At 34.7% G+C, this 25,307-nt stretch overlaps 1 protein-coding gene across 2 annotated transcripts; it reads left to right on the top strand.

Moving 5' to 3' along the window:
* The first annotated feature begins 5,378 nt into the window (after positions 1–5,378).
* On the top strand, positions 5,379–24,746 carry LOC116305215 (neuropeptide ShK-like2). 2 transcript variants are annotated; one of them, XM_089033388.1, is made up of 4 exons: positions 5,379–5,580; positions 19,461–19,484; positions 21,882–22,039; positions 24,562–24,746. In XM_089033388.1, exons 1-3 carry the CDS (start codon positions 5,463–5,465, stop codon positions 22,004–22,006), a joined length of 267 nt encoding a protein of 88 aa, XP_088889514.1. In that variant the 5' UTR covers positions 5,379–5,462; the 3' UTR covers positions 22,007–22,039; positions 24,562–24,746. The 2 variants fall into 2 exon arrangements, with proteins under 2 accessions (XP_088889514.1, XP_088889513.1); XM_089033387.1 differs by lacking the exon at positions 5,379–5,580 and adding an exon at positions 17,861–18,080.
* The last annotated feature ends 561 nt before the right edge of the window (positions 24,747–25,307 follow it).

The following is a 25,307-nucleotide window of genomic DNA, read 5'->3' as shown; positions in this document are numbered from 1 at the left end:
GCATAGTAGCACATAATTTTTGCTTTAAAATTAATTAGTTCGAGCCTCACGTACCGCACCCAGGTTGATTTTTTAAATTTAGTTTTTCAATTCTTCGGAAAATCTCTAAACATTCTGTCTTTTTAAAACAAATGACCTGATACCGGCCTGAAAAAACGTCTGGGCTGATCAAAGTCAGGGCACAGGTAATCAAATCAACCCCTAAAACAACCTCTGGGCTGATCAAAGTCGTTGCACGGGTAATCAGATCAAACCCTGAAACAACCTATGGTCTGATCAAAGTCACTCACAAGCGTTGCCGAGTCTGGAAATCAAACCCCAGACGCCAGACGTTAGAGGCGATTTCGGCTACCATTACACAAACTCCCGATTTAATATATTATTGTATTTATTGAAAGCAGTATTAAGTAATAATTGAATTAAAAAGCAAAAGCTCTAATTAGGACAAGTTGGCACCGCCTTAAGTCGGGTAAAACAGAACTCCGTCAGCTATAAATCAGTGAACGTTATTTTGAGCTGTTTTTTTTTTTTTTACGTTCGATTTAGCGATTTTCCGGTCCTCGTAGTTTAATACGATTGTATTGTTCCTGCCATATAACATGGCTGCCGTCACGTAATCGCAAAGCCTCTATTAGTGATAACTACTGAATGATCAGTCAATGTAGCTCTGATCCCCCCTCCAGTCTTCTAAAAACCATGTGATCCCCCCCCCCCCCCCGAATCCTCCGACCCCGTGTTATAAATAATAATGATCGCGGTCCCCAATATCGCACAATCAGTGCAACGTTCTCATTTTTCAATCGTCAGTTATGGACATTAGAAAAAATTGCCCATACATTTGGAATATTTGCTCTTTTCGGTCTTTTTCTCTCTTTCCAAAGCAAAAGGTTGTTCTTAGAAAGTAAAGTTATATAGCACAAGTAAACTGCGTGACAAAACATCCTAAATGACCCGTAAATCTTCTGTTCTTTCGTTAACTACTGTACTAGCGTGTTTTCGAGGCTACGAAACCTAAGAAAAGATAAGAGGCGAATGTATAGACCAACAGATAGTATGAGCGTATAAAATCAGCAAAAATACAGTTCTAACTTTTAACAAATTCCTATGAATAAGTAAAATACATCCAATAGCGTACATTCAACTCAAAAAGTACAGTGGTGTTTTTCAATAGAATTCAATCTAAACCATATAATACAGTTCGTGAATAGCTGAATTAACTGAATCCACTTCTGTTTTTTGACTAGATAGTCATTATTGTAAGAAAAGATCCAAAAACTGTGCTTTTGAGACATAATTTGTATGGGCTCACATGAGGGGGCGTGAGTTTGAAATCGTAGCTGACCAAATGTTAACAGATTTTTTCTGATGTTACGCATAGACTTGATGTAGAAAAAACTCGGTTGCCTCGTAATGAAGGACTTCAGATCGAGTCTTCTGTGTCAATAATAAATATTTCTTTATTATTATTGGAGATTATTTGATTTTTTTAAGCTGGGAATCTATAAAATATTTTTTCGCTAAAAACGCTGCGCATGCGCTCAATAAATTATTAAAAAAAGCATTAACGTATTTTCTGCTTGACCAAGCAAGAATACGTGCATTATTTATTACTTCATTATGAATATAACCACAACGTAGAAAAAGGACACCACTTGATTTTAGTTTTAAAGCTCGTTAAATAAACCTTTCATGGCATTTTTGTAACATTCCTATTCATCTGGATATATCATGGTTCAACTTAATTATAGGCCTTTATATTTTAGCGCAATATTATTCTATTACCACCTGTCATTCCCTTGAATATTATGTTTATATTTCCAAGTAACACTTGAGGAAATACAATCAGGTGTAGCCTAAAAAAAAAAAATTTCTGGGAAATTAAATTCGGTATGTAAAAGCCAAGCTTCCAAAGAAAAAGGCCCAAATGATTAGTTCAGCTCAATGCACCACCCTTCTCAAAATCATCTTGTATGCGATGCTAACATGGAAATAAAAAAAAAAAGCTGCAAATTCCATCGAGAAAAAGTGTGATTTCTTTCGTATTTTCATCTATACATCACATCCAAGTTATTTTTGAGAACGTGGTCCATTAGAAAAGCGATTTGGAAAGGTTGTGGCAGTTTAATATTATAGGGTACCAAGAGAAAATGAAAAGTTTATTTTCTCTTGAGGGTACCTCGCGCACTTACGAGTGCGCGTACGGTGTCAATTATTTTCGAACACGAGTTTGTATTTTGTATTGTTCTTAACACTAATAGTAGTAGCTCTGCAATGAAAGACCGAAACGTTGGCAACCATTTAGTATTAGTTTAATCCCTTATTTCTTTCTTTTAATCACTCTCAAGTCCATTTACTATTCATTGGATTAGTGTATTCTACGAGTTCCAGATAGCATCTGTTTTATTTCATATTTCACATAACATTATAATATTATTGACACCCTTTAAGGATGTTCTTTGTGATATAAAAGGGGTTGAAAAATTGATAGCCCCTTGCTCGCCTTGGGTGAATATAACCTTAAAGCACTATGAATAGAAACTCTATGTAAAAATTGTTGAGAAGGTTTTTAGGTAGGAAGGTAGTTTATTCAGGACGCAAATAATCAGTAACATACAATAAAATAGTAAGAGCAAAAGCAAAACTACCACGCAGCAAAAATAGGAATAAATAAGCACCACGAAAGGAAGTTTAAAGGTTAGCCCTGTGTAAAATAGCTTGCCATCAGTGATATCAAAGTGAAATCACTTCATACTTCGTACATCAAAATGATCACTTCATACCCACTCCCACTTCCCCTCCCTTCCTTCTTTCCTCCCTTTCGGGTTTTCAATCTCCTTCAGTTTATCCGCGACGTAATCACGTGACGGCAGCCATGTTAGATAACAAGAATCTAATAACATTTTCTTCAAGAATTCCATGCGTCATTGTACCAGAAAATTTTTCTTTCCATGATTCTTGTCATCCTACACGGAATTTTATGAAGACTTAATTTCTTAAAACTAGGGGGGAAAAAAGCTTATTTTCTAGGTACAAATGTTTAGGTTCTTAATTCTAATTCAAAATGTGGTTAAAAATTATGTGGTGGTTTGATATAATTCTACACTGATTTCACGACTGAAATATTCTGCCTCCCTCGTGATCTAACCGTAATTGACCAACAATACTGATTGCGTAAATCAAAACTAATCTCATTAATTTCTACCCAGAATTTTTTTCCTCCGTATAAGAACAAACAGAACAATCACGAAGCTGGTTAAATCGTGTTAAATAGAGCTGTTAATTGATCGAAATGTTCGGTTTAGTACTAAGCGGCAGGTGGCAGTGTAAGAGTTCTTCGTCACAGCCCTAGCCTCTCGTGAGAATAGTATTCCTTGATTGATTTTAACCTCAAAAGTATTTGCTCACCAGGTGATGGAAGAAACTTACGTTAATCCCGATAGTATCTTGAACAACAATTTACACATGTTATAGTGTGCGTATCGTTTGTGAATTTGATTGGCTTATTAAGAAGGTGAATCTTATGATGTTTTGAGCAAAAAGAAAAGAAAAAAGCGTAATGAGAGAGAATTCGAAAATGATAAAAACAGGGGGAAAGAAAAAACATAATGGGAAATGTGAGAACAGAAAAGTAAAGAGGAAAAAAGAAAGGAAGAAATGATGAAATGCAAAATGATAAGAGTGGGAAAAGAAAATAAGCGTAAAGAATGAAGATGTATCAAACTGAATTTTTATTATAAATTTATAGTATTAGAACTAAATAAACTTAAATTTGAAAAAAAATTATGTAGCAAGATTTACAATCCTTTATTTTTTCATATTTTTTGTGAAAAGAATTTTTTATCAGAAATTTATAGTATCGGAACTAAATAATCTTATATTTACGAGGGAAAAAGACGAAAAAATATATAAAATGCAAGATTTAATATTCTTTAGTTTTTGATTTTTTTTTTTTTTTTTTTGTGAAAAACAAATATTCAAACAGAATTAATTTAATTATATATTCTGTAAGGTATCTCAACGCTTTCTTCTTTCTTTTTATTTCTGTTTAAACTTTGGAATGGTTCTATTTAAGAGCCTCCAACACAATACAAAGCGTGAATGATAATGTGTCAAGTTCGCTTTGAAATGTCAAACTACTTGTCATATCTAAAGGAATGTCCTTCAATCCAGCCTTGTTTATCATAAGAAATTATTTCTTTAGCAAATTAAGATATAATAAATATAATAAATACTAAAAAATTAAAAACAAATGGAAATAGAAAAATTATGAAATTAGATACAGGAACATGGGAAATTAACGACGAATATGGAAAAATATAAATAAAAAAGCGAAAAAATAGTGAATATTTGTGATGGTATAGACAGGTGCAGGACGATTGAGAAAAATCAAATCAGTACAAAAAAATCTATCGACAAACTAAACTACGCTAGATTTGATATTTGGAATCGTCAGTGAAAATGCACTAAGAGTCCAAAAAATGTTGTTTGAAAGGTTGCCTACATTAAACACATAAAAACGTCTAATGGCATTGACAATCAAGGCGTATCTGTCCTAGTAATGTGAAAGGGTTTTCACGATCTTTAGTTTGGTGATAATTAGCTTATGCTTGGCTTACTAGTAGGTAAGTGAGCGCAATCGATCGATTGAGTTCCATCCGGTTTTAAGCGAATGCGCTTATTTGACGTAGGATGCGGTTTGGTCCTTGAGAACTGTCTTGACTGCGGTGATAGAATAAGAGGGTGAAAATGCTGTCTTTAACTAGATTTTCTGCAGCGCAGGGAGTTTAAACTATTTTATATCTTTCTCCTCTCTTCTAGCGGTTATTTCTTATTCTAACACCAATATTCCAAAGCAAAACGTAAAATGTAATTTATCGAGAGTAGAAATGGATTTAGTTTTCAATGCGTTTTATCACTAACCGCTATCGAGAAGGCCGTGTAAAAATCATTTTGATTTCATTTCAATAATTCATCGTGCTTGGCGACGGCAAATGAAATGGCTACAAAATAAGAGATAATATCGGTACTTGGTTAGAGAGCCAAACAACTAAAGATAAGACATGTACGGCAGAGAAATTGCTATAATGGTTGAATAATCTCACAATTACCATCCAAACCACTACGAGCAATTTTTCTCTTATCCAAAAGCTTTCTTCGATTTATCGCTTCAATGAACACACTTTTTTCCACTCAAGGAAACTAACGAGTCTTATTCTATAAATATTGCTTGGAATTACTATATTAATTACTTCTTTTTGTGGTCTATAATCAGCCGAGAAACAATTATATGTGATTGTGTCTTGAGTATTGTAAGGGTTGTTGATGTAAACACTGTCCATCTAAAGTGGGGTATATAAACCAGAACGGTCTAAGAGATATCACTTGTAATCTCAACGATAGACTACTAGCTAGGGGTCGTTCAAAAAGTCGTATCAAATCTTTCCAACCAGAAAGCAACAAATATGGCGAGTTTTTTGAATGTGATTCTAGTCATGTTTGCACTCATCTGTGTTTTTTGCTCGCTACAGACACAGGGACTTTCAGCCAACAAAATGAGAGAACCCGCACTAAGCATTGATGGTAAGATTAACTTAATCAAAACGTAATCGTTATTATTCTTTGTGATCGTAAGTTCCTAGATAGACGGCTTCATCAGATGAGGTTAATTCTCATCCTGCAAATCTTTTCGCACTTAAAGCAAGTTTTCAAGTGAAATTTTAGATTAAAATTGGGGAGAACATTTCATTGCCTGACTTAAGCTTAACTTTTCATAACATAAATAATTAAAAAATGGATAATATTGTTTCTTACTTTGAAAAATCAAGAAAGATGAAAAACTCGTTTTTTCTTTGTGATTGAAGCTCCAGGTTGATTCGATGCTTGACGCCCTCCTATGCAGCACACAGCTATTGTCACGCTTTCACGAATACCTTGAAATATTAATTTCTAGTTCCTGAAACTACCTAAAAAAAGTAAAATTTATTTCGAAAATCACTTGCTTCGGCACCCAATTATCCAAAAAATATTTTTTTAGAAAATAATATTTTAAATTCATTACCGTCAAGTTTTGATGGGTAGTATGGTACTAATAGATAAAAGATATACTAACGCGAAGTCATCCGCATTTAGAACAAAGTTTCTTATGAAATGTTATCGAGTTTTGATGGTTTGTGAGATACTTTAACACAATCTACACTATTGGATGTTAAAATTAGTGTGAAGATAAACTAGCGGCTCAAGAACTGTAATTGAAAAAGCTGCTCTCTCTGTCGGTAGGTGATAATAAGATATGCTTAACGCAAAGATAAAAAAAAAGAACTTAAGAAACGCCGACAAAAAAAATCGACATACAATTTTGAAGGAACTTCATGTATGTTTAATGACATTCAGCAGTTGAATTCTCATCCTTTGCAAGGCCAAACGCAGCGTTTGTGAAGCTAAATGAAGCTTTGTCTCGGATGGTTAAGCTATATGTGAAAGCGTACGTAACCTGGTGCTTAAAACTCAGAACCTAGCTCGAGTGCAAAAAAGGATTATCATGTGAACTTGAAGCTATTACCAGATGTCTAAGATGAACTTGAAACCTCAGAATGTTCTTTGCCAGTTTTACTCAGATATTTCGACAGAACAAGAAATTATTAGCGAGAAAAACAATAACCGAGGCGTCAAAACTCTCTGTAAGTGGATCTGAATGAATGAGGAAGGAAATTACCAATGAATAGGTACTTTAAGCTTCAGTATAGTGAATAGACGAGAAGACACTAGTCGACAAACAGAAAACTAGGAAAATTTTCATTCAAAAAGTAAATGATTTTTTCCATGCTTATCATAAATATACTTGGTATAATCGAAGTGTCATAATTAGTATACTTCACTTCCAGAACTGAATGAATAAAGTGGCTAGTGTTGATATATGGTATATGATATATGATGCTTCGACAGGGACTGTGAAACCAGGGGGAAGAGGGGGGGGGGGGGGGGGGGGAGGCTGGGGAGGCTGGGTTTCGTTTGAAAGGAAGATAGTTCAACCCCCCCCCCCTCCCCCTTAAAAAGTGTTCCGCCTTCTGTTTGAGGTGCTAAGTAGAAAGATATATTTCATATTTTTTCGGAATTGGGTTTAATTTGACAGTCCGCCTTGGCCTTCCGTCCATCAATCCGTCCATTCATTCATCAATCAATCAATCCATCCATCCATCCACCCACCCCCATCTATCTACTCACTGATTCCTCACTCTTCAAGAACAACCAACCACCCAACCAACCACCCACCCATCTATGCATTTATTTATTTATCTGTCTATCCTTGCATTCATTGATTTGTCCATTCTTTCGTTCGTCCGTCCGTGCAATCCATGTTCTTCAATCATAATCAGTCTCAATCCTACCATCCATTTATCTGAAGGTCCTTCAGTCTTATCCATACCTTCCCTCGCTTATTTCAATCCACCACATCCCAATGTGTACACTAATCACACACATAAAAACACAAACCATCGAAACATTCATCATTTCTTCGTTTTTTCATTTCACTTTTTTTTCATTTCATATCTTAGTATTTGAGGAATACTGAGACACAAACCCTGCAAACCCTGAAAAAATAGAGAACTCAGAACCGGATTAACGAAGCAGTGCTTACCAATCGATCTTATCTTAGCGCTAGATAACACGCCTAGATGGCGACAAGGTGCTACAATTGCTACCAAATATTAACTTCGATGAAATCATTATTTAATTTCAACTGTTATTCAGTTTTACATTTCGCCGCTCGGTACCCGCCATAAGTACTTGTAAGATCTAATAGCTTCACTGTTTAAGCATAACTCTTTATTCATTTGATATTTATTCAACCATACATTCCCTTATTACCTTAATATGATAGTTTTTCCAGTAATTAGTGTTTAATATTTACTGTCAAGGAGAAAGGATGGGGGAAAATCGAACTCTTCTATCAGTATAATTCATAGACATTGCTTCGTACCGTTACCGGTTAAAACCGGTCAACTCGGGCCGCCACAGATCTAGAACTGAGAACTGAGCAACGAAAAGGCGTCACGTACCCAGCTCCATTAAATATTCCGAGGTTGAGTAAAAAAATGGGTCAGGTTGGCATTGCAGTGCATTGTGGGGCTGTTTTATAGGGGACGAAGGGAAACATAGGTGGTGCGCGTGCGCTGCTAATGCGCCGCCTCTCACCAATGCGACCCGTGTTCGAGCCCCGCCTATCTCGGTGTTGTATGTGAGTAGAGTTGTTTGTTGGTTTTCTCCTGTGCGTCGAGGGTTTTCTACGCGTTCTCCGGTTTTTAATATCCTCCCTACACAAAAATCAACTTTTAAATTCCAATTCGATCTTTGGGCTTTCGCCTAGGTTTGGAGCCTAGTTCTGTTGTGATTGTCCCAAGCTATGATACAACAGCTCAAGCTTAATAGATTTAGATCTTAGATTTTAAAATATGTCTCCTCACTAAAGCAGTCCGACAATGAATTGTTATGCCAACTCGACACAGTTTTTTGCTGCTGGTCGGTATATCACAGGTAGTGGTCGGTAGTGGAATACCGATCGACTAAACCAATTTCCAAACTTAAAATTTATTTGATGATAATGATGCTTAATTCTAAAAATTTTTGGTTACCTAAGAAAAAATCCTAGCGATTGCGGAAGATCGAGATTCCTACAGATCATAAACAGATTTTCTCGAAGAGACTTAGCCAAAGAGCCGCTTACTGGGTTGTTTGTAGGATTGCACGTAAAGTCTCTCACAAATAATCCATTCTCAGAGAATAATGAAGCTAATTCTGAGGTTTATCTTTCCAAAATCGCATTTTTATCACATTTTTTGTCAGTCCAGGAAACAAAACTGTCTCACATTGGAGAGACAAAAAGAGAAAGAGCCATATAACCTAATCTGATATGATATAAACAAAAGATAAGACTGGCGCCGAAATCTTGTCATTTTCTCGCGTAATTGGATTTTTTTTAGAACCAATGCGAAGATCATTTACAATATACTAATGAACACTAATCTGAAATATTATCCAAATCAAAACCTCAATTACTAGAGAGTTTAAGAATTTCGTTTACGGCAAAAGTGAAACGTCAGTTGACCAGTGAAAAATTCTTTTAAAGTAGCGAAAAGGTATCGCAAAAAGTAGTTGATAAACAAAAGAATATTTTTGTTTGGTGAGAAGGTTTGCAAGAGGTAAAGTAAAATGCAGGAAAACGATGAAAATTTGGTCACGTTTACCGTTTGCGTGAAGAACAAAAGTCAATCTAAAACTCTCTATACTCTTGCTAAAAAGACGAGTTGAAAAAGAACGCACGACAAGGGTTGATATGCGCATGCAGTGTAACTCCTTTCGATTCCGACGAGACAGATGTAGGTTAACTCCTCGGTACCAAAAAAGGCAAAAGTTATTTGTAATATATACAGTACGAGTGGCCGTGTTGTATCCGATATACAAACTCGAGGCGTAAACGAGAGTTTACATATCGTATACAACACGGACACGAATATTGTATATTACTTATCGAACGTCTAGGTTAGCTCCTTTGTGTTTCACTAAAATTTTCAAGATAAAAGTGAACTGATCTGCCGAAGAAAATCCAAGTTAATGTTTATGATTTCTATTGTGTTTTCCTCATGAATTATTAATGATTTTATCAATGTAATTTACTCAATAAGAGGTTCCATAATGCAGAGATATCGTAGCAGTGCACCTCCTCCAACTATTGATTCTGGGATTCGATTCTTGGACTCGACGTCCAGGAACGAATCGAGTTCCAAATTACCGCTGCGTTCCGTTTGATTACAGACTCATTAACTCAGGGTTAGCCTCGAATCAGTGTCTAAATATTTACAAATACCAACGGTAAAGTAAAGAATGTACAACTTCAACGATACAAACACTTTGAAATTCCACGGACCTTCACTGGAATACATGAATTTTCTAATATTCTAAGGGAGTATTTCTCGATTCGAGGGTTTTCGTAAAGCTCTTCAGTTTTCCTCCCTCGATAAAGCTCAACAGGATGAATTCAAAAATCCAAGTGTTCGATAAAACTGATTTATTACATGCTGCCCTTGTACTCATGTAATTATTTTTTCGTTTCCGCCTTTCTCTCCTTTTCCTCTCTCTCTCTCTCTCTCTCTCTCTCTCTTTCTCTTTTTCTGCTTTTCTCTGTCTCTTTCTCTTCTTCTGCCTTTCTCTGTCTCGCTGCTTCATTGCGCAAGTGTGCGCAAACGTGTCTACAAAACAGATATATATCTTTCACTGCCTCTTCCCTTATTTTTTTCTTAGCTATACATAAGTGAATAAAGTTTTAGACAATTTATCTCATCTGTCAAAATCCATACTAAAATTCTATAAATAGACTTCGATAAAATCCCAGAATACCAAAAGATGGTGATAATCAGATGAGAGCTTATTAATCAAATTATCATGTTTGCTTAAACAATCTGACGAACAGATGAGCTTAACATCTGTGTTGGCTTTCACGAGGCTGTAAATTTAAAAACCCGCTTTTTAGTCGCATGATCTGCCTAATAAAGAAGCTAATACATAAAAATCTTTTCTTGTGATATATAGATCTAGAGCGCACACATTAAAGAAAATCTTGGGAAATGGGAAAATGATGGTATCGCTGTCTATTGTCTCATTTAGCACGGTATTTTTAAGAACAGTTTTTTTTAAAACGCACTTTATTTCCAGAAGATTGAATAAGAGTCTTTTATTCCAAGGTAATCCGTCAAGTTAAAACTGAATATAGAAATTCAAGTTACAGGGGGGGAAACATAAGTAACAGAAGAAGAAAAAAGGAAAAAGATTTTGTGGTTGAATTTTGGTATGATAAACAAAATGAAAATTTGAATAAAGGTTTTGGTAAAATATTGATGAAAAGACTTCAGTTTATTTTTGATTGTTCAACAAGAAGTACAAAACAACTTGCGCAACAACAGCCAGGAAACTGGAGGATTAAAGAACGCATTTATCTTTTGACAACTCAGTCTTCAAAACATCTTGACCAAATTTTTTGTGATAGACAAGAGTAGTTCATATGTTATGACAAAGACACTTCAAGAGAACCTTCGAGAACTTGAAAGTAGTTAACTAAGTTTGCACTTCAGTGTTGATCGCGAAAGCACTTGTGATGGAGAATTGAACTGACGCAAATTCTCAAGGCTCTACCGAGAAGCTCTTACGTCTGAGTACCAAACTCTTGGTCAAATCAAAGGAGGTCATTGGTAATCACAAAATGATCAATTGCCAAGAAATGGTTTTTTTTTCTCTCCCACGGCGAAATGGAGGCATGTAACCGCAGGCACGATAGGAGGAGAATAGGAACTGATCAAACGGCTGTAGTATTGATTTGACTATTGCAATTAATTTTCTCATCTTTTTTATGTCGGTAGTTTGAATAGTTAAACACAGTGGAATTGTTTAATGGTGGTGAAAATGAATTTGAGATTCCACTTGAGTCAGGACAGCAGCACCACTTGTATAATACGAGAACAAAAGACATTTCTCTATTGTTTTATCGCCATCATTTCGTTCATCAATATGAAGACATCCGTTAATAATTCATCTTATCTTCTTTGTTACTTTCTCACGAACATTGCGCAGTTATTTTCAATAGAATTCTAGATGTTTAATGAAAAACTAGATTAAAAATGGTTTCAAATCATCCATATTTGTCTGAATCCTGTCTCTTATATTTGTTTAGATTGGATGGTATTTTCACTCGTGAGAAGTTTTTCTTCTAAAACCAGATTGTTGATTCTGGTGTTTTTGTTACCCACACGTAGAATGATAATTCAAAGATACGCGTGTAAATATGATTATACAACAATATGCGCGCAAAAATTCTGATTGAATTTTCTATATATATGAAGTATGTAAAAAGTATATTAGAAATTATGGAATACCATCTCTCTGATATTTTTTTCAGAAAGCCCTATTGATGGACAACTCGAAAAAAATGTCAGGGAGGATGTTCCATAATTTCTGATATACTTTTGATATACATGTACTATATAAAAGGATCATATATATAAATGGATGTGCATATATAAATACTCTCAGTCCCTGCAGGCTTGCTAATACGTGCTATGTATATATATACACACCACACAAACAGTATATATTCTTCCCAGGAATGCCAGTAGAGTTAAATTGGCTTTAATTTTTTTTTTTTTTCATTATCTTGCCACGTCTTTTATGTTTACTTTTCTCTTGAAGTTTTATCTTGTCATTGATTCCAGTCACTAGTCAGGATTATGAATCTTGATTGCCAGATAATTACAAAACACAACCAAAAGAACTCCATGCTGGAGAGTTCCAAATGGAAAAAAATGGGATATCAAAATCTAGGAATTTTTCCAGCTTTCGCTGTTTTTCTGATCTTTTCTTGTTTGAAAGTATTGCGTGCCAATTTGCAGCTCGAATAGCCGTAAAGTTTACACTTTAATATACAAGGTGAAATCCTTTTCAAACAAATCCAATATTTACAAAATTAAGATCACTTTTTCAATATTTTTACATCAATATGCATTTCTTATATACATATAAAAAGATCCATTTTTAATCGAAAAATATAGAGAACTGTTTTAAAAATGCACGGGCGCGGTTATAGACGTATTAGACCTTTTTTAAACGTTCTCCCGCCTGAATTGTGGGTGTTATAAGCGTTGGCTTTCACCAGATTCATACCTCTGATTAGACGTATTAAAACTCCTATACTTTCACGTACTATAATATGAATTAAGTCGGTTACATCAAATATCCATGCGTCAATATCATATGCATTACTGATGTACAATTAGTTAGATGCCTTAGTCATCCAGACCACCTACTCACCTTTTTACTTTTTTCTTCTGTTTCACTCACAGTAGGCCGTTTGCAGCCTGATCATTTCGATTTTTATGAAACCTGTCTTTAAAAGGGTGCATTTATAAACGCGTTATTTTTAATTTTAATACGCACGGGATATATATTAGTCGTCAGTATGTTTCCGACATTTTAGACTGAAGAGACGTTCCGCACGTAGAGTTTCCAACTGTGAAGAATTTTTAATGCTCAACTTAGCTTTTTACGATACAATTTTCATGTTTAGGAAAAAGTAATTCGATTTTTTTCTTTCTTTCTTTTTCTTTTCTGTTTTTTTTTTTTTTTTTTTGCTTTGGAAACTGCAAGTGGCAAAGAAGAGCTTGAGAAGATTTTCAGTTTGACTTACTTGCTGCAGTTGGTCTAGTCAGCATTCAAGCAATGTTTCTCAAAAATAAATGAAATTGTTGCAGAAATTTTTTTTGCTAAAAAGATTGATTTATTATTATTATTATTTTATTTTTTGTAATTTTTAATTGCCGTTTGTAAACTATATTAAGTTTGACTGTCATGGTGCAGTTGGTCGTTTTTTTTTTTCGTAAAGAAATTGTTGCAGAAATTCTAGCTAAGAAGACGTCGTGAATATCCCAGGATAAGAAGAAAGTATAATATAAAAATATAGAGATAAATCTTTTTGTGTAATTAACTTTAATACAAATTATCAGTCATGCAGATTGAGTGGCATCTTCCATATACATATATTATATATATATTTAATGAGATGCAAGATATCAAATTTGATGCAGAGCGTAAAACATGCTTAAATACGATTGCTTAACCTCTATTTTTTGTAGAAAATACTTTTTTAACTTGACTTTGTGCAATACCTAATGTCTATTATACAATAGAAGATAAATAAGACCGAAATATGTTACTTTTTTACGTTCTCCATCTCATTTGATATCTTGCATCTCATTAGATATATGTATTAATGTATACTACAACCTTTTTGCAATCAAGTGTATATATACATACACAACTCGGAAAAAATATCAGGGAGGATATGCCATAATTCCAAAAATCATGGGATACCATCTCTGATATTTTTTTCATATAGCCGTAGTAACAGACAACTCGAAAAAATATCAGGCATGATATCCGATAATAGTAATAATATCATAAATACTTTATAAATGGCTTGAAAGAAGGTCAAATATACAAGAAACGGCATTTTAATAACGTTAGAAAGTATAACACAATTCATTAATCATTAAAAAAATATACATATATAAAATATAAAAGGCTTTTTATTGCTTTATATACAAAAGACTTCTGTCGAAGTTAGATCATGCTTCTTCTTTTCTTTTTGCTGTAAAGCAATTTGTTCACAGTATTTAGTAAAATAAAATAGAAAATTATAAATTATAAATAGAGTCCAATAGTGGTTCCTCAGCGGTCACTCTTTTTTAACTGGATTCAAACTGGAATTCAGAATTTGACTTTTGCCGCGGAGGGAGGAAAGACGTGAGAATCCGGAGAAGAACCCTTGAAGCACCAGGAGAGAACCAACATGCAACTTACTCACATACGACGCCGAGTCCGGGAATCCAACCCGGGTCGCCTTGCATTTTACTTTATGATCAATGCGTACTAGCTGTACAAAAGTCCTAAGACAGTTATATATATAGTATGTATAGTAAATGCTCTTCCTAATATGTACAAACCTATATTCATTTTCCTTCAGGGCTATTCCACCTCTGACTGCACTGTTTTATTAGTCGTGTAGTGCTGTATTATATGTACAAAATACTAAATGCCTACAGCATATTTTTGCGCACGTATATTCATTATCAATTTAATGAATCCAATAATAAAACATATATAAACGAGAAAATTCTCTATTTTTTATCCGTATTGATTCATTCTCTGAAGTCATTCGAGGTTCGAATACAGTATGTAAAAGTGATTATGTGAAAGGATCGTCAGATTTCTGTTTGCATCCAATCGAAAAATATTGTGATTTCGTTTGCGCCCCGCTTCGTAATCCCGATACAGAGCTGTTTTTGTTTTACTCGTTTAAGAAATAAACGTCTGACGGTAACTGTAACAAACAACTTTGTAATTTTTGTTCATTATCTTTATTGCTGCCATCATACATTGCCCTAGGTTGCTGTTTTTTAACATTCTTAAATTCGTCGAACTTCTTCGGTTTTTTCTCAATCATGCCGAATATCTAGGCTGATCAAAGTCAGGCCACAGCTCACAGATCGAATGGAATTTTGCGTTTGAGGTTTTGGGGAGGGAGGAAATCTTATGTTTATCAATTTGATCGGCCACCATTTCGGCATGATAAAGATTTGTTTTTAAATTAAACTTCAGATAAACTGCAATGGTGCGATCCGATTCCACATTGGCCATCATTATGGTGTTATAACAGTGCAGTTTTTATTATTCCCCAACCGGTTTGCATGCAACATAAACACACACGTTTTCACTAGTTAATGTCTCTCAATGTTCGCTCCTTCTTTCAACCTTTTGCAAGAATTCCTCCGTCAACTACCCCAGAAAGTGATCTCAGTGGTTGATCATCATAATCATCATCATCATCATCATCTCCCCCATCTTATATTACCTTTCCTGTATAAGATTTTAATTTTGATGGCTGCATTTCGTCGTTAAAGCAATTAATTTTCTCGCTACCATTTAAAGCTTTAATTTTTGAAGGCTTTCAAGAAAATCCTCTTGATTTTTGAACTCTTAAATCAGCTCAAATCAACTGCATTGCTCATAAATTACCTTGAAAAATACCACTTGCGTGTTTTAAAAAAGTTCTACCAAAAACAGTGAGTGTGGCCATGCTTCATGCAAAGTTCAGTCTATAAATATCTCAGTTCAGAAAAAAGGCTTAGGAAAGCATTTCTGTATACTATTGTAGAAGATATGGTTGTTATATCGAATGAGCGATCAACTGCTATGGTTCATCAAGTCATTTGTTTGCCAACTTGTCTGTGACTGCTAATTTTGTTTGAAGTTCATGTTTGACTAGTTTGTCTTCATTTAGAAAATGACCGAGCTAATGGCCATAAAATCAAGGCCGGCAAATCTAGACTTTTTACGGTGCGGCAGATATACGGATTCACAATTAATATAACCATTGGAACTAAACACAAAAGTTATAGCAAATATCTGCGCAAAATAACTTAAAAAGAAGGTGAATACGCCAAAAGCCGGGATGTATGATTGGCCAGAGGGAAATGAATCTAAAAAATTTGTTTTTCTTCGCTTTTTTTTTATTTTATTTTTAATAGTTCTGATTTCAACTGAGGATAATCAGGCCTTGAGGAAAAATCTCATGAGGTCTATACTATAAGCCACTAAAGAAGATTCCTTTGACGTTCTCAAAATTTTTAATTATTTTCAATTTAATCCAAAAAAATTAATTCAATCGAAACTGCCCTAAGTGCTATAGTTTTTTATTTATTACCTTGAAATCAGGAAAAGGGAAATAGATAAGAAAGGTTTTTTTTTTGAGGTTTTTGATTAAAAAATAGATGTTACAAAAGATAGATTGAAAATCAATAAAGGTCCTAGAAAAGCTAAGAGCAGTTCATTCAGTTACGCTCTCATACTCTTCTTTAACCTTCTTTCTAACTTCAATCTCTATTCTGACAAGCCACTTTAATGTCGATATTTGCTAAAAGAAATTACTCATCAGTTTCTTAAGATTTTTTCGTACTTCAAGAAATCATTCCTCACAGTAGGATCAAGTATTGTTGACAATTGGAAAATCTTTAACTATTAGTAAACAGTCAGAGTTTCCCGTGTTCAAGTCGAATCGTGCTGCTAGCCATTTTCCTTTTAAACGAGACCATATGAATATCTAGTTATACAAGTTTTGATTATAGAAAGATATGAAATATTGACTTGAAGTGAGATAACCTTGTGAAAAAACAGAGGTGTCTCGTGTGTCAAAACGTCAGGAAGCGTCTTGTTTACTCGGGGCCAGCTGTAATCTCCCCCACACTTTCCCTTTTCATCTCTAGTCACTTCCAAACCGTCAAAAAATTATTAACAGAAAAATAATAAGAGCTCAAGGGAATTTAGTCCTCTTTTAATATTTTTTTTTTATAAATTTAAACATGGTTCAGTTAACATTTGTGGTTGGAAGAAAAAAATAGAAAATGCGTTGTTGTTGTTGTTGCTTGACAGAAGTATATTTTTAATCCATTGATATTGAGAAAAGGAGTAGTAAATTGGAAAATTAATAAAAGTTGCCGGCTAATTTATTTCATTTTGCAAGAATATTCACGCGGCTATAGAATTCTGATTCCAAAAGATCACACCTTGCAATCATTTGATGGTTTTCGTTTGTATTCAGGAAGAAATGGCTTTTTTGGATGAATAAATGAATGCATGAATGAGTGACAGGATTTGAAATTATTTGATATTCCAATCAACTATTTAAGCAGTAATAAAAAGAAATGCATTACACTCGCTCAAATAAGAGGGCTAACGAATACGTGCCATTCTCCCTAATTCACATTAGTTTGTTTATAATATAACCATTAAAATGCTAATACCTCTGCTGACAAAAATCAAGAACTGAAAACTTGAAAACGCAGCTATATAGTAACGTGCCAGTTTCAGTCTCAAACTTTTTCCCCCCTTTTTTTTCTGAGTAGAATTTTGATTTTTTTTTTTTTTTGCTCTGGATGAAGAGATCAAACACTGGATATAAATTAATTAATGTCAGCTTGAATTTTTAGCTATTGATGAGGTTTTGGTATCAAGTCCTGGCTTTGGTCGGTGTATACATGTTGAAATTTCCTGCACAAATAAAAACAAAAAAACTAATGTAAGTAAAATAAAAGCAGAGTCATAAATAGCGGGATAAATTCCAATCAATTACTACAATGTGGCTCGACTCTCACTTTCCGTAAATATCCAGTACGTATTGTCCTTCGAATTACGCCATCAACTCGACACCTGATTGGTCGAATCGCGCTGTTCGAGCGCACATAACAAGCCACCATAAAATCAGTTGATCACAAGTTCGTTGGCGACAGATAAGCAAGCAGCTCGGCCCAAAGCAAGACAAGACCTCTAAAACCTATACCGTAAAAGCCATTCATAAAAAATGATTACAGATAAATTATCTTTGGCGATTCTTTGCTGCTTGGTTGTATCCTTAACCATATCGAAAGCCAAACAACTACAAGGAAGTTCTCTCGATGACCTTTTGGAGGCTGGCGTCGATGCGGGTAAATTTCTATGCTAGATAGTTTTTTTAATATTTCATGTAGTTCACCTGGAAAATTTTTTTGGGTGTTTTCATAATTGAAGTAAGAGATACAAAAGCAATAATGATATTTAAATATTAAATACCGTAAGTCTGATTTTCAGATGTTTTTTTTTTCTGCGTTATCTTGAACTAAGAGTATCGTTAGAATTTATCCTAGATCAAAGCTTTGGTTTCATCTTATAATTAAGAGACAGTCATTTCAAAGTAAAAAGAAATATGTTTAACAACTTACCAAAAAAAAAAATATATATATATATATATATATATATATGTTTTATGACGAACTAACGATAACCAAAAAAGACAAATCCAAAAATTTTTGTCATGTCTCAGTCTTTTTATCTTATCTTTTTTTCTTTCTTTCTTTTTTTTTCAAATACGAATGTCTTTAGGCTAGGATATTTTTCCATATCTATCACTAATTCAGCAGCGGATTTGCTTTTCCGAACAACTACATAGATGAGAACCGGTATTAAGATACTTATTGAACCTTTATTCCGCCTGGGAAATATGTATATTTCAATGCTCTTTACTAAATAATTTATGCTTAATCGTAGAAGAAACACTAAGTAATCGGAAGAATCGACTCAGGTGGCCATTAATATTTTATACTATTCACATATTTCCAGACTTTTTGCAGTATATTCAATGCTTTACTGCGTATATTCAGTCGTAAGTGAGGTGGTTTGCGCTTTTGCCTCAAGATAACTGTATGGATGTATGAGAAAAGCTTTATCATTTGTATTTAAATTTCTTACTAGCTTCTAGGGTGATGCGAGACTATAGGGTAACAGCTACCGTATAGGCCAATTACAGCCTACTCGAAAGAATGTGTTGATTTTTTGTGGAGGGAGGGAAATCAGGAAACCCGGGGAAAAAACCCTAAGTGCAGTAGAGAACCAATAAGAAACATCCGGAAAATCTTTACACTTCTGATAAACATGATGTTCGGATTTGATCAAAACAATTCATTAGACCATATTTCAAGAAACTATTAGATGTTAATACACGAAGTCGTTAACAAGCCGACTATTCATTTCTACTAGCCGAGCTCTTTAATCAAAGAAGTAATAAATATAATGGATGTTATGCAAGGAAAAGTCCTAGAAACACTAGTTTATTAAACCTGTCTTTTTTTTTTTTTTTTTTTTACGTGAAAGGCGACTCATTAATATAAATAAATGCTATTTGTTTATACATGTAGGAGAATCTCGAAAAGCATTTTAAATCCTTATATAGAGACTTTCCCCAGCTACTCTTAAACCCCAACGAATGATCCACGTAAACACTCATTTATGAAGTCTAAACATACTAATCCTTTGCCTATTATGATTTACAGAAAGCCAGACGATGAACAAGCGAGGTAAGCCTAATGCTTTCCACTTCTACTGTCATACACAAAAGTAGAATTAAAATAGAGCCAAGAAAGACTACGGGTTAACGTTAATACAATCTAATAAAACGTTTCTCGTGCAATAACATTAAGTAAGCGAGAAATACCGAACGTTCTATCTTATTTAAAACTGTGATAGTTGCAAGTGGCCTGTCTTGGCTATTTTCTTGTACTTATATATTCAACCAGTGGCGCAGCGCGAGGACCAGAGTTGGAGGGGCAAGCACACGCGTTGTTTTGGCGCGAAAATTCCCGGCCATTCCACAGGTAGCCCAACAAAATAGAAAAAAAGGAAAATGTACGCTCTTTAAACTTTGACTGCCTTCAAATATACCATACATTGGTCTAGAATCTAGAGTCATATGTAGACGTCACTGGGGCCATTGATGATTGTAACTGCCGCGTATATATATATATATATCCGCACATTTACATTCATGACCATGATATAAAATATTTCTTAAAGTCGTTTTTTCCGAAGACAACGATCAAAAATATATCCTTTTAGTTTATCCCTCATTTCCTTCAGTTTCTATCTTCTCTCTCCTTCATTTTGTGTTTGTTATTTTAAAAAATAACACTTCCAAACCGAGAGGACTTTAAAACGCAATATTATATATGTTGTTTATGAAGGCGTTTTAAAAATATTTCATATTTTGAAATCCAAATTACAATCTTTCCTGCAAGCAATTCATTATATCTTCTTCAATTTCTTAGCCTCTATTAATTTAGCAAGAATTTTGTTATGATCATAATAAGTACATCAAGCATTCAAAGACGTTATGTCAAGGCATTTGTTAATAATTATTGGGCCGGAAGCAAAAAAAAAATTGTATATGAAATATTTGGCTCGCTTCTAGCAACATAGTGAAATCATTTAATAATCTTGGCATGTACATAGACGCCCCCGACTCTTTTTGTTTCGCACACATACAGTGAAAGTTCTTACGTCCTAGCATGATATTGTCAGAACCACTAATTTTGCTACAAATTTTTACATAAATGTTCTTTGTATAAAAAATCATAGCAACCTTAAACCAAAAAGCTTTTAAAACATACTTCCTTCGTTCCTGACTGCACTTTTCATTTCTCTGGCTCCTTTTTTTAAATTATTATTTCAAAAAGTTCCTTTTAGGAATCATATTTTTCTTTCAATCCATATTAAAAATGCACAAGCATACTTCCATAGTTTTTCCTGACAAAAAAACATACGTACATATATATTACACATACACATATATATACATATAAGAGTTTTTCGAGGCGAGTGTATTTTGGCCCCTTAAACTATGAATTTTCTTTAGTTTCTATTTAGTCATTCTGAATTACAGATGAGAAAGAAACGAAGAAATCTGCTATTTTTATCTTTCTTTATTGGATTCACATCTTTGTGCAAACCACACGATCGATTCTAATATGAAGTTTATCAAACGAAAGAACTACTAGCGATCTTCGTGGTTTAGTATTGCCTATGATCGAGATTTTAATCGGTAGACTTCTTGAAAACAAATATACGAGTTTTCTGAGTTTTCTACAGCCAAAGTGTCTCTATCCGTTTCTTTTAATTCAGAGTTTCGGAGATTACTATTATAGTTTTTCCTAGTAGGTGAGTTTTGTTCAAGCTCGTTCCAGCTTAGATTTCGTTTCTCGAGACCAAATTAAGTGTAGAATTCAAACTAAGCATTTTCGGTCAAAGCTGCAATTTCTTCTTTTGTTGTAGTAATTGCGAAATTTTACCAACTATCTTCTTTATAAAATAAATCTCTCAATCAAGACTTAAAGGACAACGATTAAAAACACAAGCGGACTCTAACTATGATCAACCTATAAAGTCGATTGATTATTTCTTTTCAGTCGTACTTCTCAAGTTTTTTAATGCAAGCCATTTCTAACAAGTTACCTACATCAAAAACATTATTATTATCAATAGAGCAAAATGAGCAAAATGCTGTTGTCAGTGTCTTCGAGACTTTCGTGAACCGCCTCTTTTACTAAGTGTTTCCTTTAAAAGGAATCTTGTTAAGTTAGTTATGGCTTTGGTTAATGAATTGCCAACTCATTGAAAATTAAGCTCATGCATGCAAGTGGATGGAGTTGTTTTGATATATGAAATATGTAGCTGATTTTGAGACAATCTTAGGCAGAAATTAAACTTTTTCATGTAAACTAATTAATTTTTAATCAACGGGACATTTAGAGACCTATAGAGAACTGACCTGGAAATGGTTTATTCTAGGAGTGAGAGTTTGATGTTCGATAGATTTCTTAAAAATGAAAAATTCGACGATCGCGCCTCCCTCAGAACGTGATGACGAAGGACTTAACACTGACTAATTTGTTAATTTTTTTCCCTTTTTTTTCTTCCAGCTTGCTACGACAAATTCCCATACCTGTGTCGTCGCCCTGGTAGTGTAATGATCTGTAATAACGCTAAGCATAGAAGCCATGCCTTCATAATGGATGTCTGTAGACACACATGTCACGAGTGCTGAGCACTCCAAATCTTCTTCGCTTAAGAATCACAGGTAACTAATTACGGGATCGGAGGGGAGGGGTGGGGTGGGGGGGATTGGGGAAACGTTTGAGCTTCAGTTGTTCTATAGTTGTGCATTGAAAGTTTATCGATACGACCTAAAACAACTTAACTCCAAGGCTGATCAAAGTGAAGTCAGCGCACGGTTAACTCACAGATGGAACCCAGAAACAACCTCTGGGCTGATCAAAGTCAGGGCGCGAATAACACACTGATATCGAATTGGAGTTTAGTGGGTCTTGCGGAAGGAGCAAAGCCAGAGAACCTCAAACGTGAGAGACCTAACAAACTCTACTCACATGTGAGACCCCAGAGGTGAGAGGCAAGTGCACGACTACCGCTACGCAATCCTTTATTCCCTTATTCCTTAGTTCAGGATCCTGTGTCGAGCTACAAAATACAAAATATCTTTCAAGATGGCGGCAAAATTGCCACAATCTGTTAATACAGGATCTAAAATTACCTAGCCAAAGGAATTAGATTCGAATAAATCATTACTAAGCCTTACTAAACGGATAAATATATGATCTTAAAATGGAATTTACAACCCCTCTTTGTCTAAGACTTAATATCCCTATTCACTGATATTGACAAATGCATGAGTTTGAGCCCTCTATTGTTCTTTTAAAGACTCGAGAACAGCATTGCGCGCTCTCTATTCTAGACAAAAGATAGCTAAATACGGCCACGGTGGTTAAAATATCTGCGTACTGTGAAAAACTTCAATTATTTTAACTATCGCCACAAAGACTTTCCTATTAATTTCTGTTAATCTTAAAATACATCGATAATGTATAAAGTGTGAGGAAAAGACTTACCAAGTGATCTATATCAGTCTAATCTGTGAAAAAGCTTTTGATAGTCCGTGAGAATGTGGTTTCTCAAGTTCCATTATATAAATACCCACGTCTGGCTCTAACTCCACATCAACCTCAACATTGAAAATAATCCACTTTGAATAGATAGAACCGCTGGAAAAATTCTAACAATAGTTGAAAATTCAAAACGCGGATACACAATTAGACAATATGTGACCAGCATGAAGTAATAGAGGATCAGAAAACCTAAAATCGGTTCAGCTATTCGTGTTTTGTTTGAATAAAGTTGAAAATAATTTTAGTGCTGTTTGGTTTTTTTTTTTTTTTTTTTTTTTTTTGCCTATTCAAGTACCTAATGGTTGTTTAGGCGTGAAAACACTCACTAAATGTGGGCGATACAAGACAAGGATATAATACTTTAGTTCAGTCAGTGGGATTTAAAGCACGTCCATAAATTCATTAACTCGTTTACTCAGAACTCTAGTGTTTATTCTCAGGTTTTTTCTCCGCCGTAACACCAGACACACTAAATTTAAATTAACTTAATCTCGGATTTCGCCTGGCTTAAGTCACGCAGCCCAGAGGCTATTTCCTTCGTATAGATAAAACTATCTGTTTTCCCTGTTTGCTTGTTGGTTCGTTCGTTCGATTGTGCGCTTGTTCGTTCGTTCGTTCGTTCGTTCGTTCGTTCGGTTGTTCGTTTGTCTGTTTGTTGGTTCGTTCGTTTGTTCGTTTGTTCGTTTGTTCGTTTGTTGCTTTGTCTGTCGGTTTGTTTGTTTGCTCGTTCGTTCCTTCGTTCGTTGGTATGTTTTTTGTTTATTTGTTTGTTTATTTGTTTGTTTGCTTGCTTGTTTGTTTGTTTGTTTGTTTGTTTGAGTTTGCTTATTCAAAAAATGTAATTTGGTGTTATATCACTGGCTAGAGAACTCGTAAAATTAGTAATATGGTCTTTAAATAAATGAGTATATTTTTCTGATCTGAAATTTCTGAAAGACTAGACCTCCCCCATGGCATGGCTGACCACATGTGTTGAGTATACGTTAAAGTAGTTTCTTTCCTCTTGTCTAGGTATGAGTCATAAATAAACCCTTAAACTTATGCATGCAATATTAGGTTATTTCTGAAATAGGAATAAGATGACTTCGGTGTTTGCTATAATTACTCTAGTTTTAGATTGAACTTGTTCAAAAACAAAATGGTGCCTGCTTCCGCCATTTTCCTATCCGTTTTTCCGTCCATACTTTTCAGATTTTCGGTAACTAAAATAAAATCATAAAATTTGCCCTAATCATTTACTTCATAAAAATTGGTATTTGGAGAGGTCTGCCGTGATTATGAAGGCCAATTCTAGTTCCATCAAACTAAAAACAGTTAATCTCCTATGGTATATTAAAATGACGTCAGACAATGAATAAAAAATTCAGTGACTGAGAATGACGTCATTACTGTCAAGAGATTCCAAGCCGAGGTGCGAAATTCATTGTTTATCAAAACAAAAGATTTTCCACACCGGCAAAAAAAATTGTGAAATAGATTGTCGTCATTCTCAGGTAAAAAAGCTGTTTTAGAGCTTGCTATTCTTTTCATCCCATCCATCTAATCTGTGTAAAGTGACTGATTTAAAGTTTTGTTCAATATTAAGACAAATAATACCCACAATGCATCGTAAAACTAAATTTTCTTTCCTTTGTTCCAGGAATCGTAAACGCAACGTAATCAACTTTAAATGAACGTAACCCAGTTATTCAGTAATGAAAAAGTATCTAAAAACCTATTAGAAATAATAAATGATAAAACTGAGCTCAAATATGTACTTGTATAGGAATGAGATTAAGATCGATCTGTAGAAGAGATCAATAAAAACAACAGTGCTCGAACAAACTCTTGTCTTGTTTCCCCATGTGGGGAGAGGGGGGGGGGGGGATTTCTTGTTTAGCCTAGAAATCTGGTCAAGACCCGACCTAATGTGTTAGCAAAGATCACCCAGGGTCTTCCTTTATTTTTCACCGGCCGCGTGGGGCTCCTGGTCTCATTTGGTCATTCCGCGATTTCAAGTATCAATTACTGCACGTCCGTACTATGGCCAGGTATTTTTAGATAGAAGCCAGCGGCTTCTAGTATGTATAGACCCCTTGCATGTAACATTAGAGCAGCTCGATCTGAGGGACAAAAAAAAAGAATTCCAATTGTCAGGAGATTGGAATCGTTTTGTTTTATCCCCCAGATAGAGCTGCTTTGACATCACATGCAAGGGTTCTATATCAAATCTCGCGCTTCTTAGTATGTTTAACCTTCCCTTAACGCTGATTTACTCTTCCAGTGAGCAAGTAGAGAAAGGAGCTGGAAGTCGTATACCTCCACCTTTGTCGCATTCATACTTTTCTACTATCTTTCCCGCTCCACCCCCGCTCTCCCATCTTCCCATCGCCCCTCCCCCCAAAA

Source organism: Actinia tenebrosa, unplaced genomic scaffold (genome assembly GCF_029948245.1).
Source record: "Actinia tenebrosa isolate PJP-AT-01 unplaced genomic scaffold, QUT_ActTen_1.0 PGA_scaffold1__47_contigs__length_23844297, whole genome shotgun sequence".
Taxonomy (NCBI): Eukaryota; Metazoa; Cnidaria; class Anthozoa; order Actiniaria; family Actiniidae; genus Actinia; species Actinia tenebrosa.
Note: the sequence above shows the minus strand (reverse complement) of the source record. Positions and strands in the feature narration are given on the sequence as shown.